Source organism: Apodemus sylvaticus, chromosome 14 (genome assembly GCF_947179515.1).
Source record: "Apodemus sylvaticus chromosome 14, mApoSyl1.1, whole genome shotgun sequence".
NCBI lineage: Eukaryota > Metazoa > Chordata > Mammalia > Rodentia > Muridae > Apodemus > Apodemus sylvaticus.
In genome coordinates this window covers 14572166-14591963 of record NC_067485.1, presented here as the reverse complement: position 1 = coordinate 14591963, position 19798 = coordinate 14572166, and the positions used below count along the sequence as shown (strand labels likewise).

The 19798-nt window shown below is 47.4% G+C and overlaps 1 protein-coding gene across 3 annotated transcripts in view; it reads right to left on the bottom strand.

Annotated features, from left to right (window-relative positions):
- Auh (AU RNA binding methylglutaconyl-CoA hydratase) overlaps nt 1-19798 on the bottom strand; it is a 93713-nt gene that overhangs the window by 66997 nt on the left and 6918 nt on the right. The window contains exons 2-3 of one of the 3 annotated variants that reach the window (XM_052156844.1): nt 14350-14417; nt 14165-14252 (exon numbers count right to left, since the gene is read on the bottom strand). The exons of 1 other annotated variant lie outside the window; for it this stretch is intronic. In XM_052156844.1, coding sequence (XP_052012804.1) covers nt 14165-14252; nt 14350-14417 — 156 coding nt within the window. The remainder of the gene's footprint in view (nt 1-14164; nt 14253-14349; nt 14418-19798) is intronic. One more of the 3 variants, XM_052156846.1, reaches the window with a different exon arrangement.

Below are 19798 nucleotides of genomic sequence, written 5' to 3'. Positions count from 1 at the left end.
AATTAAATGTTGGTATATGATCTCCAAGAACACTGAGGGACTTTAACCTTTTAGGGATCTTGTAAACAGTGGGTACAGGAAGACAGCACCAGTGAGCAACAGAAAACAGTGGGACAGCGGCCACAGAGGAAACAGCAAATGCTACCTTGTTTGTCTTTTTTTCCCTGCAGCTGAGTTCAAACCCAGGACTTGCACTTGCTAGTCAAGCAGTCTACCACTGAGCTAAACAAATCCGCATCCCCAGAAACAGCAAGTTTCTTCGGCAGAGAGGTCCGGGTCTGCTCCCCAAAGGAACTGTTCTACTATGATGCCTCACTCATATACATACTGTGATATATCAGTCTGTTTTAGCTACTATAATGGTTTGTATATGCTCGTCCTAGGGAGTGGCACTACTAGAAGGTGTGGCCTTGTTAGAGGAAGTGTGTTGCTGTGGGGATGGGCTTAGAGATCCTCCTAGATGCCTGAGCATACCCAGTCTGTTCCTAGCTTCCTTTTGATAAAGATGTAGAACCCTCAGCTCCTCCTGCACTGTGCCTGCCTGGATGCTGCCATGCTTCTACCTTGATGACATTAGACTGAACCTCTGAACCTGTAAGCCAGCCCCCAATTAAATGTTGTATTTTATAAAACTTGCATTGATCGTGGTGTCTATTCACAGCTGTAAAACCCTAACTAAAACAGCTACATAAACTCTTGTAATGCTCACAAATGGGGAAGGATGTGACCTTCTTCACTGGAGACCTAAAGACTAGGCTAGTTATCGCGGGAAATTTCTCGACACTGAATCAAAGGTGAGTGGGCAGGTGAGGCTGAGGAGGAGTGAGGCTCTCCGGAACAGCAGGGCTTGGTGACGTACCAGGGCCCCAGCAACACTTACAGTGGACAAGCTGCCTGAATCTCCTCCAGGACAAACCCTCCTTGAATACTAATTAAGCAGAAAATTTCCCATTAAGAACCTGGCTAACGGAGTCTTGAGGCAGCCCCCAGCTGAAGCAAAGGCAGTCGTGATACAGGATTCCACCAGAGCTCACTTCAGTTTTCCTCAGACTTCTTCTCGACTTCTGCTTCTGCCTGGCCCCCCCGATCCCTGCTGTCCTACTTAAGGGTCCCCTTCCTCATGGGGTGCAGGGACTCCATCCACATGCACGCCAACCAGGGCTCCTCCTCCGGAGAGAGTCCCGCTCACCCCGTTTTCATGGGGGTCACCTTCGCAGTTCTGGGAAATCACATGGAACAAGTTTGCAGAGTATACTACCACCTGACGTAGACAAAGGTGCGGCAGCGAGGGCACAGACCTTCCTAAGGTGCTGCCAGAAACCACATTAACATTGCTATAGTCGAGATAAGATAGAAAGAGGAAACCTAAATCTAGGATACAACACCAGCACACTGGAGGGAAAATAACCCGCATACAGTAACTTTCAAAACAGTAACTTAGGGACTGTATGTCTCAATATTATGGCCTCTCTGTGCTACATCCACCATGTTACAAACAAGCTACTAATAAGCTGTGCACGAGAAAGAAGTGCGGCTGGGCAGGCAGCTGTCATGCTAGCACCAGGGTCTGCAGTAGGAGCACACTTCCTATAACAGGGAGCACCAGGAGGGTCCTGAAGCTCAGGAGTCAGATGAATACACTCCAGCTTCAGTGGGAGACCAGCCTCGAACAGTAAGATGGACTTCAACTGTGGCAGGTGTGCATGCTCTGCAGCCACAGGCTGTCATCAGGGTCCTCTGCAACTTGCAGTAAGTGATCCTAACTCCTGAGCCAGCTCTCCAGCATCAGTGAACAGAAGGAAAACGGATAGTTAGGTGAGTCAGGCACACCACTGAGGACTGAAGTGGAGGCTTGAGGGCTCTTAGGAAAGTCGGTTGGATGGTGTTTTGCTGGGGCAGACACGGGAAGGAATAATTCATTAAAGTGGACACGGGTATGAAAGGCTAAGGCCGACTCATGAAGGAATGTTTTCCTGAAGCAGACACAGGAGAGCATGCTGTGCTAAAGCAAGCATGGGAAAGGACACGTGATGAAGGATTCTTTGATAACGACAATCATGTATTGGTCCGCCTCACATTGCATAGTTGAGCTGCATTTGTTGGGACACTGTAGAGAGAAATGCATCAAAGACCTTCTGGTGGTGTGCTGTAGTTTCTTGCCACTTCCAAGGACTCAGGCTGATTGGATGCACGTGCCAAGGTATGGCACATGGAAGACACGTGATGTTTGGAGAGTAGAAATAGGACTCCACGGAGTGACAGAGGCAGAGCCTGGGTTACTGGTACAGCTAGCTGCACAATGCTTGTGGATCTCACATCTTCGTTAATCTCTGCTTCCCAGAGAGGGGCACAGCAGAGAACTTCTCCTGGTGTCCCTCTAGGTCCCTCCTGCTGACTTGAGCCAAGGCTGAGGTCTGGCTATCTCTGCTAGGTCGTGTCACCGCTGCTGCAGACCGGACTCTACTGGACTGCTGGTGTATCTATGAAGTGTTTGTGAATAGATTGAGTTGCTGCTGCCTGCTAACCTGTGAACAGATGGGAGTTGCTCCAAAGAACCTTCCTAAAGAAGTCCACTTTCCCCATATCCTTTCTTTGCTGTTGTGGGAAATATAACAACCCCCCCCCCATAGCCAGCACCATCTTCCCCATAGCCAGCTACTCTCTGCCCAGCAAGCCCGAAGCCTCCAGGCTAGCCCAGTGCAGCAGTTGCTGGAGGTTCTCCTGCTGCAGATTCTGCTCACTGTTCCCAGCCCTCCGCCCCCTGCGGTCAGCAGTCCCAAATCCCAGTAACCCAGAGTAATCAAAACTCTAGAGGCTTGTAATTTATCAGTCAGATTTGTATCAGTAAATTCTCACCCCACAAAACACCCACACAATGAACTCAGAGCTAATTGATATTGATGCCAGTTGCCCACCTAGACTGGACAAAGTGTCCTGTAATTATCCATCCTTTATATGATATTCATAGCTACCTGTGGCTATTTGAAATCACGAGGAATCTGGATCATCTTTCTCTTCCTCCATCTTCCTTCTTCCTCTCTACCTCTCCCCTGTCGCTGTCTCTGAAACTCTTAGCCTCCCTTTTCCCTGTCTAATCACACAAGCTTCTTGTTGTAGTGACATTTGAATTAAGTGGGAGAAAATTCTGCTACACTTTTCTACTACCTCTAGTGGGTGGTGGGCCACAAGGAAGGTGGTTTAAGAACCATCATTAAAAATAAGGTTTGAAAAAATGAAAGTTACAGAGGCTGGAAGATCTGAGGCAGGCATGCTCCAAGTGCTGGGTGCACTGAGTCTGGGCCGAGGAGGAGCTTTGCAAAGGCTGTGGGACAGTGGTGACAGAGGACAACGGCAGGGCACAGGGCAGAAGAGGGTGTGGCCAGAGCAGATGAAACCTAACACGCTTGGTGTCAGCTGTGACCACACACAGGACACATCGGCTATTATCTCTGGGGGGAGGGGAAGGAGCCCACAGTCTCCTAGGCAGGCCTGTGATTCTGGAGGCACCAGGGTAGGGTAAGTATCCGTGTCTCTCTCCCAGTGTCTGGAGACTGACTCGCTGTGGCCTTGAGCCCACTACTTGTGTGACTGATTTCTAGCTCCCAGCATCATTTCTCGTTGTCAAAGTCCCCCTTCCCCCACCTAACAGGGGACACTCTATCATCCACAGGCCCAATGAACGGAACAGGAAAATCTCCACACCACGAGATCTGTAACCTCCACTGACCAAGCCTCCTGTGCACGGAAGGGCAGCAGGTCAGGGGCATGGCAGTTCTGGGCCCTCAGCTAGCCTCCTGGATGGTGATGTGGGGCAGGTACAGTGCTCTCTGATCGACAGCTTGGGTTGTGTGTGGAAAGTGCTGAGTGGCCGGGCAGAAGGCAGGATGAGCGTCAGCAATGTCGTTACTAACGGGTATTTCCTATGTGCTAAGAAAACGATATGTACAAAATCTAGGACAGTGTTTCGGTCAGTTTTCTGAAGTAGAAACAGAGTTAGAAGTTAATGACAGCCAATCAATTACTTTCTTGGAACCGACGGGAGTCCTGAGTTAATGGAATCCTGGCACATTCGAAGGAAGAGAGCGCAGGCACGTAGCCGTGAAAAGGTCACGCTAGAAAAGAAGATCAAGTGTAAGATCTGAGCTTCTGCCTAAGAGAAATGATGGACTGTGTCCCAGCACACAGACATAAGACACTGAGACAAAAAAGGAAAAACAAATCAGCAGAACAAAAAGCTAACTTTTAAAAGGAAAGGTGAGATGCTTGTTTTGTCAGCATTTTGAGAAAGAAAAAAGACAAAAGTCATAAAGAATTTTTAAAAGCTGGGCATGTGATGCACGTCTGTAATCTCAGCACTTGGGAAGCTGAGGAAGGAGGATGGAAAGTGAAAGGCTGAGCACTGCGCTGATGTGGCCGGCCTGGTGCTAGGGAAGAGGCCACGCGGTGGCCGAGAGGCCCAGGCCAGCCTGCACTGCACAGGCCTATCTCAAACTAAAATACAACTCAAACTGTTTGAATGTAGATACTCCTAACTGTGGACTCCACAGACTAAAAGCAGAGTGGGGGGGGGGGGGGAGAAGGGGAGACAGCCGGCAGCAGGGGTGGGGAAGGGGAAGCAGCTTGATGCTAGTAAATTTCATTTCCTATTAAAAAAATCCAAATTAACAAAATTGTCCCAAAAGAAACATGTAAATGGACTGGTGCTATATCTGCTAACAATAATTTAACTATGAAATTCATAGTTAAAACCTTTCCACTCAGGAAGCCCAGCGGCCAGCTGGCTTCCTCTGTAAGTTTACCAACCTGCTAGGAATTAATAAAAATTCCATACATGCATTTCCAGAAAGCCAGAAGTCTTATGAGCCCAGCATGACCCCAACATTCAAAGAGTAACTGTGCTGGTGGAGCTAACTGAAGACTTCCTCAGTTTAGCAAATCAGAGACTCATGGGCTGCTCACGTGCAAAAAGAATGTGCTGTGACCAAGAGGCTTGGTCCGGGGATGCCAAAGTCTATAATAACTGACCGTCGGGAACGTAACATGTTAACTGGCAGAAAGGATAAACACACAACTGTTGTAAAGAGTCTGGCAAATTCAACTCATGCTGATGAGGTTTTGTGGTTTTGTTTTTATTTTAATCTCTAGGAAATGGAGGTCTAGAAAAGTCTTTTTGACATCATCAGCTGTGAGCTGGCTGGTGCTGACCAGTGCCGCCTGAGGTGAGGCAGGACCAGGACAGGCCTTGCCACTGGCTGTGAGCTGGCTGGTGCTGACCCAGTGCCTTCAGAGGAGGTGAGGCAGGACCAGGACAGGCCTTGCCACTGTTGACTCAACCTTCTCCAAAGTCCAACCCAGGAAGTGAGCGCGAAAGGCAAAGATGCAGGGAAACACAGCTTACTCGTAGATCCTGCGACTGACCACTTGAAGCACATGCTCTGAGAGCCTTCTCCAAGGAAGGGCTCCTAAACCTAGAATGTGAGGACATCAAGGAAGCCAGCTGGATGGACTGCCGTGTGCTAGGAATAAAAATCAGAAGTGAAATTAAAAAGAAATACCACCTCCAACAGCATCAAACATGAGATGCTTGAAAATGAATCCAGCTAGATAACCGCTATGATTTAGACTTTTAACCGCTCCCCGGGGCTCACGTCTGAGGAGATGGGTACCTGAGTGGAAGCACTTGGGGGTGCTGGGCATTTATGAGGAGAGCGTGGGAGGTGTAGGAGTACTGCCCTCCAAAAACCCAAACAATTCGCATGGAGCTAGTGAGTGTCAGGGAGAGAGCTGGTATGACCCTACAAGCCTGGTGGCTCTTACCAGCTCTCTGGTTTCCTGTCACAGCTGTGTGCTTGGGCCACTATGATATCCACTAGCAGGTAATGCAGCAAGTTATCACCAGAGATCACACCTGAAGGTACTGCCAGATCTCTGACTTTCAGCTTTCAAAACTAAATAAATTTCTTTTCCTTACAAAGGATACAATCTCACGATTTCAAGTATAGCAACAAAATAAACTGTTATGTTGTTCCCACTCTAACACAGTAACTGAGGCAGTAGAGTACTGTGTTAACAGATAGCCATTAATGGAACAAAGATAATGGCTCAATACACAGCATCTGATGTTTTTAGTAAAGTCCCTCAATAAGTCAATGGGAGAAAAAGTCATTCCAACAAATGGCTGCTAGAAAAATTCAATATGCAAATGTAATAAATAAGTCAAATAGAGATAAATAACGGCCTGTGGTATAATGAAAGTTGTGTCTGGTGGCTATGTGGATCACGAGACTCTCCTGGGTCAGACTGGCTTCAGCACTGGACTGGTCACTAGAGAGTAAAGCTAGGATTAGAAGGTAAGAACTTTCAGCCCCACTCCTGCTCCACTGGATGGGCTGGGATGATGGGCAGAGAGTGGTGCTCAATCACCAATGGGCAAGGGCTTAACACCCCCCCCATCCCCACTTAACACACCTAAGAGGAGTAGACTGCACAAAATAATCAAACTCATGGCTGATTATTTAGAAACAACCAAATAGAAACAAAAAGAACTATACAAAGAATCAACCAAACCAGGAGCTGATTCTTTGGAAAAACCAACAAGATAGATAAACCCTTAGCCAACCTAGCCAGAGGGCACAGAGACAGTATCCAAATCAGCAAAATCAGAAATGAAAAGGGAGACATAACAGATACTGAGGAAGAAAAAAAAATCAGATCCTACTACAAAAGCCTATACTCAACAAAACTGGAAAATCTAGATGAAATGAGCAATTTTCAATTAACACACACACACACTGTACAGTAAGGTCTTCATCAACACCTCTAAGCACCAGAACTCTGGTAAGAATACCTACCTGGCTGGCCTTCTCAGGACAGTGAGAGGGCCAAAAAAGTCTCTGAGGCTCTGCACCTTCAGCCCCACTCCCAGCTGCCCAGCCCTAAGCAAGCTCACTTTCCCTTTTTAAGTGACACTTCTGGCTTCAGTGCACTAGACTAAATCCTACACCAGATGTGGGGGCAACTTGGCTTCTTTCCCTTTCTCTGTGAGAAAATACCTCGACAAAGCTACTTGAGAGAGAAAGGTTTGTATGACTCATCTGAGGGCATACTCTATAACAGAAGAGAAGTCCTGGGTAAGCTTCAGACAGCTGGAAGCCGAGAAGGATGTGACCGCTCATTTAGGGTGGGCCTTCGCACCTCAATTTAGCCAATCAAGACAGCCCCTCAGAGGCCTGCCTCCCGGTTGGCTCTACACCCTATCAATCACGTGGACCGCCAACATGGCCGTCTCAGAGGGACCCACACCAATTCTCTAGTCCTCTGGCCACGCCAGTATACAAAAATTCAATTATACTCCGGTAGGAGGAGCTTCCGAAGACACACAGGCTGTCTAGCCAAGAGTGCCCTCCCTTCAAAAACCAATCACAAGATAAATCCTAAGAGCAACTCATACTTCTGACCAACCACGATATAAGTGTGGGGTTTCCCTCAAAGCCCTGCCCAAACTCATTCACTAAAACAACTCAAGGAACTCAGGCAACTGTCCAAATCTACTACAGTGGAGCCAAACCTCAGAACCCTGTGGACAGAGGCCATGGGGGAGGGGCACACAGATGATCACAGCATGGATGAGCCCCCAGGGAAAGAATCTCTTGAGGGTCCTTTCATAGGTGCCCACAATGATTAAATTCAACCTCTGGCCCCTATCCGCTTGCTACGAGATGTGGTCAAGGCTACCAGTCAAACCCTTTGATCAATTCATTCAGAGACCTGCCAAGGTCGTCCATGTGCTCATGAGTACCACACTGGGAACTGAAGCAAAGATTGCCTGTGTGCTTTATCATCCCCTAACAATTCAACCCTATGTCCCTAGATGCACACGACCTAACTGTGGACACATCCTAGGCCCAGATCTGAGGAAAGCACCAGGAGTCGGGCGGGACTCACTTCTGGCTTCTGTAAGCTGTGACTCTGGAGCTGCCACCAAAAAGGTGCAAATCGAACACAAAGCTGGATGTCAGCCTGCAGCTGAAAAGAAACTGTAACAGAAAAAGAAAAGGCAGGCTGCTGAGAGGGAGCCACTTGCAAAGCCTGCCAGATAAGAGCAGATAGCTGTGTCAAACAGAGATAGGGGAGCTCGACTATAAGGGGGCACTCTACAAAAACATGGAAGCCGAGGATGGTGGTGCACACCAGCAACCCAAGCACTCTGAGAAGCTGAGGCAGGGGAATCATGAGTTCAAGGCTAGCCTGAGCTACAGAGAAAAATCATGCCTGAAAAGGTGAATGAAAAAGAGATATAGAGAGCAGGGCAGAAGGAGACCAGGAATGAAAACAAGGAGGTGGCAGTGGGGAGTGGGGGGGATGGGACAGGACAGGACATAAATGGAGAAAATATATCACAGTGACAAACATGCACAGGACAAGACGGTTAGACTCACTAGAGAAATGCTGACTAAAGCCATAATGACGTGTGCGGCAGGCAGGCTGCAGAGCGGCAGGCAGGGCACTCTCCTCTCTCTGTGTGCTCTCTCTCTCTATCTATCTATCAATCTCTCACACACTCACACTCTCTCTCACCCACACACACTCACATGCACACATAAACACACACACACTCTCTCACACATTCACACTCTCTCTCACCCACACACCCACACACACTCACACTCTTATGCACATATAAACACACACTCTCTCATACATACACACACTCTCATGCACACATAAACACACACACAACTCTCATGCACACATAAACACACACAACTCTCATGTACACATAAACACACACAATTCTCATGTACACATAAACACACACAACTCTCATGCACATATAAATGCACACACACTCTCATGCACACATAAACACACACACTCTCGTGGTTTCTCAGTTTGGAGGTCTTATCTTGTTTGTGACCTGGCATCTAACTCAGAACTTGTGTGTGGTTGGCCCGGTTGTAGAAGACGTAGTAAATCCACTCCTGAGAACTCACCCACCCAAGAGAAGAAAACCATACACCAACAAAGGCTTGTCTGTGGATGTCTCGGAAACCAACCTAGTTTCAGTGTGAACCTTCCCTCCAAGATGTGCCACTTCATCCCAGCCCTGACGCACTTGGCTACCATAGACCTGACCAAGCACAGAAATGGAGCCTCCAAACCTGTGAACCCTAATTACCCTTTCCTCGTTCACAGGTCATTGCCTCATTGTCTCCTTACAGTGACTGCATGGTGCTGATGACAGTGTGGGCCTCACAAAACTAAACAGTAAAAGCCTCAGCCAAGCATCATGTGCTGAGCAGAAAGCCAGCAGCTCAACAGGAAAATGTAAATCACGGAAACTCACAGCCAACCAGCAAAGCACTATGGCAGATCAGATGGGCCAGGCACAAAAGATCTACAATCTCTCCTGCGATGTTCCAGACACCTTTGTCTGAGGGGACACAGTACCCTTTTAAGGGTCCGATGTAAGAAAAAGAGATTTATGCAAATGGGCAGTCTGTATACATGGCTTAAACATCTGTTAACACATCAATTACACACTTAAACGTGGTAAATGTCATTACAAGTAATTCATACCCTCAATGAAATATTTAGCAATGTTTTATGTAAACCATTGCATGCAATACAAAACAGCAAAATAGCCCTCTGCCCCTTCCCTCCTCCAGACCTGGCTTGTACAACACATCAGAGCAAAACCCCAAGACTCTGAGGCAATCTTTTAAATAGATTTCCTCATTAGTCAGAGGCTCCCACACTCTATTCCCGTCATGACATCTGAACACACACCACTTAACAACGCGTGCTGACGGGTTTAGTGAGGAGGCCTTAGTCATAACACAATTTACTAGAATTCAAAAGCAGAAGCGAAACGACCTTTACTTTTTGGGGGAAAAAACCCACACTGGTATAATTCAGTGAAACACTCAATTTAGACTCTGCACAGAGGAACGGCTACTAAGAACTGCCTGTCATTTGTCCAGAAACTGCAATGGGGCGAAAGGGAAGCTTGATAAGTTGTCATTTTAGAACGATACAGAAAAAACACCAGCACATATTTACTACTTGGTGTTAGAACAGAGGCACAAAGATAACAGCTGACCACAGGAACCGGCTGCTGGCAGCTTCTACAGGCTGTGCAGCCTGACCTAAAGGAAATTTCCATCATTTCATCAAAGGTGATCTTACTTAAACTAAACAGATCCTAAACATCTGGAAATAAAAGACGTTAGAGGATGAATACGGAGGTGAACTTTAAAATCAAATACACAATTCCTATAAAGTATAGGGCACAAAGCCATGGAGGGCTGATCTCTCTCTCTCTCTCTCTCTCTCTTTCTCTCTCTCACACACACACACACACACACACACATACACACACACGTCCCTGCAATATTCCGAAGGGACCAACCACAAGTCCAGAAGCTTTAGCCTACAAGGAATCATATACTATTCATCCTGGTCTGCAGAGCCACTGAGGCAGTAAGCACACGGACTGCAGAGAACTTGGGGGTGGAAGGGCGGGTGGGAGGGGAAGGGAGGAGCGGGGAATGCTCCTTTGAGATCTTAGGATAAAAGTCAAGGTCAAAAAAAAAAAAACCCTGAGGGTTCAACATTACAACGTTGGGGTACGTGGGGTATGGCCCCTGCTAAACATGGAAAAAGGCCCTGAAATACATGTGCAGCCCTGGAGGAAGAATGGCCGGGATGTCACGTCAACTCCTCACCAAGTGCCAGCCCTTCACCTCACAGGCCTATACAAAATACAAGGGTCCGACCTCTGTAAGTCCTTGTTTCGGTCTTAGCCTTTTCCTTCAGTGGTTTTAGAATAACCCAGGAGCTCAGTTACCACCATAGCTACCATTTCAGAAAGTACACTTACACACTCTACACACTACTCAGTTAGACACTTCAGAGATTTACTTAATACGATAAAAGGAAATCACCATTTCAGGAAGTTTCAGGATAAATTACAAGCCCAGCCCAAGGTCTGACTTGTTAGCAGCCCACACAGCTGCAGTGACACTAGGAGGGACATCCTAGTGCCCTGTCTCTGTTGCTAGCACCCCATGCCGGGGCACAGCCTTCACCCTAAGTACCCACTTCACATTCTAATTGACACGAGGATCCTCTTGCACGTTGGTGTGATTTAGGACAGTAATACAATAGAAGAATTAGAAATGATAAAGTGTCTTTATTGGGGGAACGTAGGGTGAGGCAAGACTTCTCTCTTTGTATACTTTTTCCAATATTTTGATCCAGAATCTAGTGTTTACATTTTGATTTAAACTGTAAATAAAATAGACTTTCAATTCTACCGTGGGAAGCAGTCTAAATGGAAAGTCAAGGCACCTGGTCTAAGCTCTAATGCTATGTCAGAATCTTTTCCATGATGCAGGTAGTAACTGCCTGTTTTCACAGTATTTTAGGAGAAAAGGAAGGAAAAAATAAGCAAATGTCTACAGCTGGAAACACAGTTGGTAAACAGGAGCATGGTCTGAGACTCTCAGAGAGTTACAAGCCGACAGCCCCTGAAAACACACTAAGAATGAATGCATGCCAAGTCCCATTTTTGATTTGTGTTCTGACACCGTGAAATGGATTTTCAAAGACAGCTTCCCTTGCTCCAGAAACCTGAGACAACCCCACTCCACATGCTTCAAGTTTTCAGAAATGAACAAGATATCAGTAGAACACAGATGTACAAAGACAACCTTTGGGAGTGAAGACAGTGTCTCTGGGGCCAAGCTGCAAGGCTCCGCTGCCTCCAGTACTCCAGAACACAAAGCCAAGGCTCTCGATGCGAGGGGCCTGCTGAATAACTAACAGGCACAGCCTGACTGAAATGAAGACTTTACATTACAGGCTAGGATTAGCTATGTGTTCTCTTAATTGCATTTCTTTTACGACACAGAATTGTATTTCACACAAACACTAGCAGAGCTTCTGGGCTATCTCAAATACATTTATGAATAGGATGCCCTTTGGAGAAAAGCTGTGGATCAGGACGATAAACAAATTACCCCAAAACTGTCTACAGTACAAACACTGAGTACTTAACAGAATCCAGAAGGAAAAACAAAACAAAAACCACTTATGAATTAAAATGTGAACAAATACCCGACTGTGCAAAAGTCCTAACATACATAGAGCAGATACTGTATTACCTTGGGATAACCAGGCTGACTTAATGTAACAACTAGCACACGGCATTACACTCGCATAGCCTGTAACAGAAACAGCAGGCTGCACCAAAGCACAAAAGTCTCATCCCAACAGTATCATATACAGAGATGCAGGACAAAGGGGAAGCCAAGGATGGCTAGTCAGGAGGCCAGCCAGGACTGGCAGCCAGTACCAGTGGATGGTACGCTCACCTGAAGTGCTCTGCCTCAGAAATGTCATGATCTCTGATAGGGCAGCCCCGGCCCCCAATCCCTACCGTTGCACGGCAGCTTCCCCCAACCCCCACAGGCCTCAGAGCCAGTCCCTGATAGCCCTCCAGCCCAGACTGTGGGTAGCTGGTCCTGAAAGTCACAAAGAATCCTAACATTTTGGGTGTAAGTTCCTAGAAACCAGAGAGCTACAGTGTCCTAGGCACCACAAGCCTCCTGCATCCACGATCCAACAACCTCAGATTCAAGTGAGCAAGGAAGCAGAACTACCATCTGAACTCACGTATACATTCCTAAATGCCACGCAGCCACGATTGCCACAGCTGTTAATATCATTATCAGGCGACGCAAGTGACCCAGAGACCATTCACGGTTCCTGGGAAGATGAGGGAGTTGAATGCAAACACTAGGCAGCTGTGTAAGCCAACAGTCAGCATCCACAGAGGCTGGAATTCTGGGAAAGGGGGGACTCACAGGGAAAGATCCTAAACCCAACCACTAGGGTACCAAGGGCCAAACACAGGGTTGAGCTTTGTTAAATTCCCCCATCAGCCTGCCAGGGCAGACAGACAACAGAAGCCTGTACTGGGAACACAGTCCCCCACAGGTGAGGGCAGTATCCACCTGCTTGAATTACACACCCAGTAAAATGTTACCTTTTTAGGTGTATGCTACACGTTAAGGAAGCAGAAAAACCTTACCAAAGCCAAAATACAACTAATCTGCACTAAATGTGCCTAAATCCCATAAAATTCTACCATGGTTTGGGGTGAAGCCAGGCTTGTAAGGATGAGCTCTCCTGAGGGGCAGGAGTGTGGTCACTATGCCTCCCAAAGAACTATAAACATCCCGGGTCTCAGGCTGGCCCAGGCAGAGCAATTCTTTCTTAGTAAAGAAACATCTGTGCTATCATCAAGACACTAGAGGTGGTTCCCTGAATGATTAGGGGAATCACCCCACTTACAGGGTACTGTTTTATTACTTGCTTATTGCTAGTGATCACCTAGGTTGTTTACCAGGGGAAACGGATTCCTTCCACACGGTGGTTCAGAAGTAATAACAAGTAAATTGCAAGAGAACAGTCTTTAATGCTGGGGAAATGTGTCACTAACAGAAAATACAAACGTGCCACTAGTGTGGAAAACACTAGGACCCACAGGCACACCCACAGCACACTCACAGGGTGTGGGAGGCACTGACACAGCAACCTTCAGAGCTCGGGCCTGCGCCTGAGAGGCAGACTCTGCTGTTCAAGAGCTTCTGAGCCATCAATGCACAGAGAACACTGTGGCCTGAGACCTGGTTTCTCCCCGCTGAAGTTTCACAAGAATGCTTCATTTACCACAAATAATTATCTTAATGGCCCCAAGCATTTTTTCCAACTTCTGACACAATCCACATGTTGTAAGTGTCTTTCTGATGCTAACAGACTAAGAATATTCTTTCCTTATGAAACTGTGAAGAGGAGACAAAGAGGAATTGTCAGTAATAGTTCAGACCACGGAAGATCTGAATGGAGAATGGGGCACTGCAGAGGAAGCATGTGACCAGCGCACAGTGGGACAGTAAGATCCCACAGGGGCTGGGAAGAAAGCTCTCCTGCTGCTCTTTCAAAGGACCTGAGTTCAAATCAAATGCTGGTAGCTCCGCCCCCCAGGGAAATAGCCGCCTTTCCTCACCTCTGCAGGTGTCCACGCATATGGCATACAGATCCACTCATACACAGAAGGAAAACAAACCTTAAAACAACAGAAGATTATTTTACCTACCAGCACAGAATATCCCAGGGACTTCACTTCTGATGATAACGGTCCGGACTTTCTTATCCGACTTTAATGCATCCACAGCTTTTGATAACTAAACCAAAGTGGGGGGAGGGGGAGAAAAAAATCATTTTCAAAATCATATCAACAATATGTTAAGTTAGAAGCAAGCAGCTTAATCTTACACTCACCATTTTGAGAAGGTTTTTACTGAGTGAGTTTTTCCCATAAGCTCTGTTAATTCCAAGCACCACAATGCCTAATCAAGGAGGGAGAAGAAGGACACACGTTCGGGTTAGTGTGGCGCTCAGAAGGCAGACTGCAGGTATAGACGACCCTGGCGCCTGACAGACCTGCCCTCCTGGCCCGTGCTGCTGGTAAAGACAGGCCCTTATTTTCACAGGTATAGCTTCCTTCTCAAAGCAAGTACTTCTGTTTCTTTAATCTGCAGATTAAACTAGTGCTTAATACTCTCACTTCACTCTAAGGGAAGAATGTCAGCGTCACCGGGCCTTCAATTCAAAGGACTCTGCAATGTTTTCCAGGTTTTAATCCCTGAGAAGGCCAGGGAGGCCACAGTAGAGCCGGGCAGACACAGTTTCATTCACCATCACCCTGCCAATGATGGCCGCTTTCCCACCTACCCCTCCAGCTCCTGCCTCATCTCAGGAGTGCCTGGGTGCATGCAGGCCTCTGACCTGCTTTCTGGTGCTGCTGCAGCTGCAGGCAAGCTCACTGCTCCTTGCTGATGAACCTAAGTACTTACTTCTATGCCAGACTTCCTCCTGACCTGGCCCTGCGCACTTCACCCAACACTTCTATTCAAATCTACAGGCAATTCACACTCAGCCCAAATAAAACAAATTTCATTATCATTCCCCTAAAACCCAGGCTCTTCCTGCTCATCCCCATCTTGTCAAACTCTCATCTAAACCAGGTTCGCCAACCAGCTGCAGCAGGTCCCAGCACAGGATTCACCACTTACGTAAAATCCTTTATTTGCCAATTACCTGAACTCAACGGCCTTAACTATAGCTCTGTGAATCTATACACCCTGCACTCAACCTTCTCCCGAAGCACAAACTTTCACTGGGAATCAGAAGTGCCCTCTCCAGTACTGGGTGTGGGCCTTATCTGTCCCTGACTTAAATCAAGGCAAAATGCACACATCCAGATGCCCCTCTGGGTAGAGAGAAGCTTGCAGGGCCTGAGACAGTTAGAAGGCCCACTGCAGTGTCTAAAAGCTGTGCTCCAGCAGGGCCCACAGCCCTGGGTATACTAGCACACTGATCCCATAGCAGCCTGATGGGTAGCCAGCATCCGGCCCCAGGTAGGCTGCGGAGCTTAAGGGGGTGCTGAGGCTATGCTGCAGGGATTAAGTTATGCTATAGAGGTTAAGGATGTGCCATTAGTGAGCAGCCGACTCTCTGACTCCACACCTAGGTGGCTGCACTACATCCAAGCTTCAGTTTCTGTGTGAAGAAGTCAGTAGCTCAAGCCAGATGTACTGACCCCACATGATGGTGCTCAGCTGCATACTAAATGCACACTGATAACATGGTGACTCTGGTCAGGTTGACCTGGCCTGGGGCAAAGGAAGATGGTCTAGGAAAGGCTCCCCAGGCACTGCTGAGAAGATCCAGAAGGAAGAGCAAGTAGGAAAGTGGAAGCCACTGGGAAAGAGGCATGGCTGGATTGAGACACGCCTGGAACTACTGATGCACGCCTGCCTGTCTAAGACTTAATGAAGGGAATGAACTCATCCCTTGATGGAGTCTTTCTGTGATGGCATTATGGGAAAGTAGCAAAGGCAGGAGGTGGCCTGGCTGGAGGAGGGTCACTGAGTGTGGGGTTCTGTCTTCCCTTCCCTCTGCTCGCGGTCCTCCAAGAGGTGAAAGAGCTTCCTCCACTGGATGTTCCTGCCAGCATGGTGTTCTGCCGAAATGTATGCCTGGCTCAAGCCACCACGGAATGAACCTTCTGAAGCCACTAGCCCAAAACTAACTCCTTCCTTGTTTACATTATCTCTGTACAATACAGACATTTTGACATAAAGGAAAAGCAAATAACACAGAGACTGAATTTGGGACAGAGGACACACAGGAGGAAGCAAAAGCAGCCACACAGAGTGCATGATGGGAGGCGGAAAGAAGAGTGGTCAGCCAAGCAAAGACGTAGACACAGGTCAGAACCGCCTGCGGGCCAAGATCAAAGTTCTATCTTTAGCCTAAGAACTAGGAGTGCCAGCTAACAGAAGCTGGCTCTACACACATGCACATACGATCCTGGGGCGGGGCTGCCACATCTGGAGGCTGGCACTAGTACAAACCAAGGGAAGTGAAAAGATTCAAGACTTATTCAAGATGTGGGGATGCAAACCTGATGACTGGACTGAGGGCTGGTTACACTGGAAGGCAGGGCTGGCGGCATCTACCAGGTTTCTGGCTTTAGCAACTAGAAACATAAGAGACACTTCTGGTGGAACAAAGACCTTAAAAAGTACCTTCACATTGTTTTCCAAATCCTCTGACAGTGTGGTGGTCTGAATAGCCTTGGCCCATGGGAAGTGGCACCATGAGTGGGTGTGGCCTTGTTGGAAGAAGTGTGTGTCACTGTGGGGGTGGACCTTGAGGGCCTTTGCTCAAGCTCTGCCCAGTGAGGAAGTCAAGATGTAAAACTCTCGGCTCCCCCAGCACCTTGTCTGCCTGCAGGCTGCCATGCTTCCGGACATGTTGATAATAGACGAACCTCTGAAACTATAAGCCAGCCCCCAAATAAATGTTTGCCTTTGGTGTCTCTTCACAGCAATAGAAACCCTAAGACAAACAGAATCATTTAAAACCTATCAAAGTCTAAAAGCACAAAGACCAATTAGGTTTATACGTACCTTACACACAAGTCAAAGGCAACACGCACAAATCAAGGCAATGGACCACACTGACAGAACACTGGCAAGTGTTTGAAATGCTATGAGCATCTCTTCTATGAAGAGAAGAACCGGACAAACACAGAGTCCTCTGATTAGAAGGCAACACACACAGCCAGTAAGACTTTAGCTCAATGTGACAAAGGACACGGGGCAAACCAGAGCTGACATCATACTCAATGAAGACAGAGTCCTCAGGCAATGATGAACAACAAAATAAGGCCCCACTGCTTCTCAGCGTGGTGCTGAGAGCCTCCGAAGGCAACTTGGCAGGAGAGAGACAAAGGGCATAGTGACTTCAAGACAGGAAAGAGAGAAGTAGGATTATGCCCACTGACAGGGGACAGGGGACAGGGTCCCTGTGAAGGAAATCCCACAGAGCTCACGAAAAAAAAACCTACAGAGCTAATTAATGAATTCAGCAACATTTACATTTTATACATTAACAATGAATCGTCTAAAAATAACTTCAGAAATTAACTCCACTGGTCACAACATCAAACCACAGGGTTAGGAATCATCACCCAACCCCAAGGTGTAAACGCTAAAGAAACTGGAAAAGGTTGGGGAATGTGTTGGCAATACTGTGTATGCAGATGCTGATTTCAGATGCTGACTGTCCTTCGGCCATTACTAAGAAGCATTCCTAACTCAGCATTTTGTAAAAATTGTTCTCCATCACCTGATTGGTCAAATAAAGAGCTGAACAGCCTATAGCTGGGCAAAAGAGGAAAAAGCAGGATGGAAAGGGGGAGAGGGAGAAAAGGTCTCAGCTGGTACCCAGAGAGTCACACAGGGAGGAGGAGGTGCCAGAGCAGGACCAAGATGACGGGTCCCAGCTGGGCAGTAGGCCAGGCCACCACAGTCAGGATAGAATGGCTCAGAAGCTGCCCAGCTACAGTGCCTGAAGGTTATTAATAAATGCAAAGGTCTCTGTGTCATTATTCAAAGCAAGGGCTGCATAGAAAAGCCGTGCTTTTACAGGAAAATAAACCATCTTTAAGCCTATCAGAGAACTAAGATCCAGCAAGAGAATTGTGGCCTATCTCAGCAGAACCCCACAGCATGACTCTCCAGGAGAACCAGAGCTGAGACAGGAGCACCTAACTACAGCTGGCCAGCTGAGAGGCCTCATTCGCACAAGCATGAAATGCGACAGCCCAGGAGCTCAGGGTAGGCCATGTGTGGTTAATCTTCACTGTCAGCTCGCCTAAGAGATCAGCCATGTCCACCTGTGGGTGAGACTCCAGAAAGGACTCAGGAGAGAAGCCAGCAGGAAGCTACACCCACCATCAGTAAGCTGGGCCAGCAGGAAACTATGTCATCAGTAAGGGCATCCAGGTTTATCATGTACCTCCAAGCCCGTGGTGACAGAATTAGCTAACTGCGCAGCTCTCCATTACTGAACAACTTGGATCTCATGCAGAACAGACTCGCTCTCAACTCGCTATGCAATGGAGGGTAAACTGGGGTTACTACAGGCACATCACCACTCCCTGCTTAACGCAAGCACCCCACCAGCTGAGCTGCGCCCCAGCTCCCTACATTAACATTTATTTGATATGAAACAAAGGGGGCCTGGTGTTCCATTCTGTCTGAAAATAAGAACAACCAGAAATGCCACGAGTCTCAGCAAGAACTCAGACCAGCTTTGATGAAAGTGCCTAAAAGTGCGGCATCCTTCTTAAGGCTTTGTCTTCTCCCCAAGATATATATTTTTACTTAAAATCTTTCCAACTTCATTAATTTCACTATTAATAAAAAAATAGATTAATAAGCCAACCCCTGGAAAATACTGACAGAACCTGACAACCCCAATAAAATCAACAGCCTGGGTAATGCTCTGAGGTGGTCACAATCCACCTATAGCACACCAGCTCCAGGCTTCTGAAAACAGGGTGAGGTGTCCCGGCAACTGGAAGTTGTTTACATTTACGTTAGATGTATGGGTGCTTTGCCTGTATTTGTGCACATGGGTGCCTGTTGTCTTGGAGATCCCCTGGAACTGAGGTTGTGAGCAGCCAGCCATGTGGGTGCTGGGGACAGAACCTGCAGTAAAGGCTCTTAACCTCTGAGCCATCTCTCCAGCCCTGTACCTACTTTTCTAACAGACAACTTAGAACTTGATTTCTTAAAAGACCAACAATTAAAGCCAAAAACCAAACACACAAAAAGCGCCACTACCATTCTTTGTTTGGTTTGGTTTGGTTTGGTTTGGTTTGGTTTGGTTTGGTTTGGTTTGGTTTGGTTTTTCGAGACAGTGTTTCTCTGTGCAGCCCTGGTCGTCCTAGAACTCACTCTGTAGACCAGGCTGGCCTCAAACTCAGAAATCCGCCTGCCTCTGCCTCCCAAGTGCTGGGATTAAAGGCGTGTGTCATCTCTACCCAGCCAAAAAGACAGAATAAACATACCATACAAAATAGCCCAGCAGGAAGGGAGCAGAAAGGAGACATGCCTAAAAGCTGTTTAAGGGGAAGACACATTTCAGAAATGGCTAAAAAGGAGAGGCTGGAAGAACAACCAAATGACTGGCTCTTAGCAAGATTTGGGCAATTCACACTGGCAGGCACTTATTACAAGTCTGAAAATCAGAAAACATGCCCTTACACAGTAAGCCAAAAGCTCGTACACAAGTTACCCGCACAGCCACTCAGCACACCCTGATTCTGAACGCAGAGCTACTAACCCACCTGTAAAGTAGCAGCGCAGCAGAA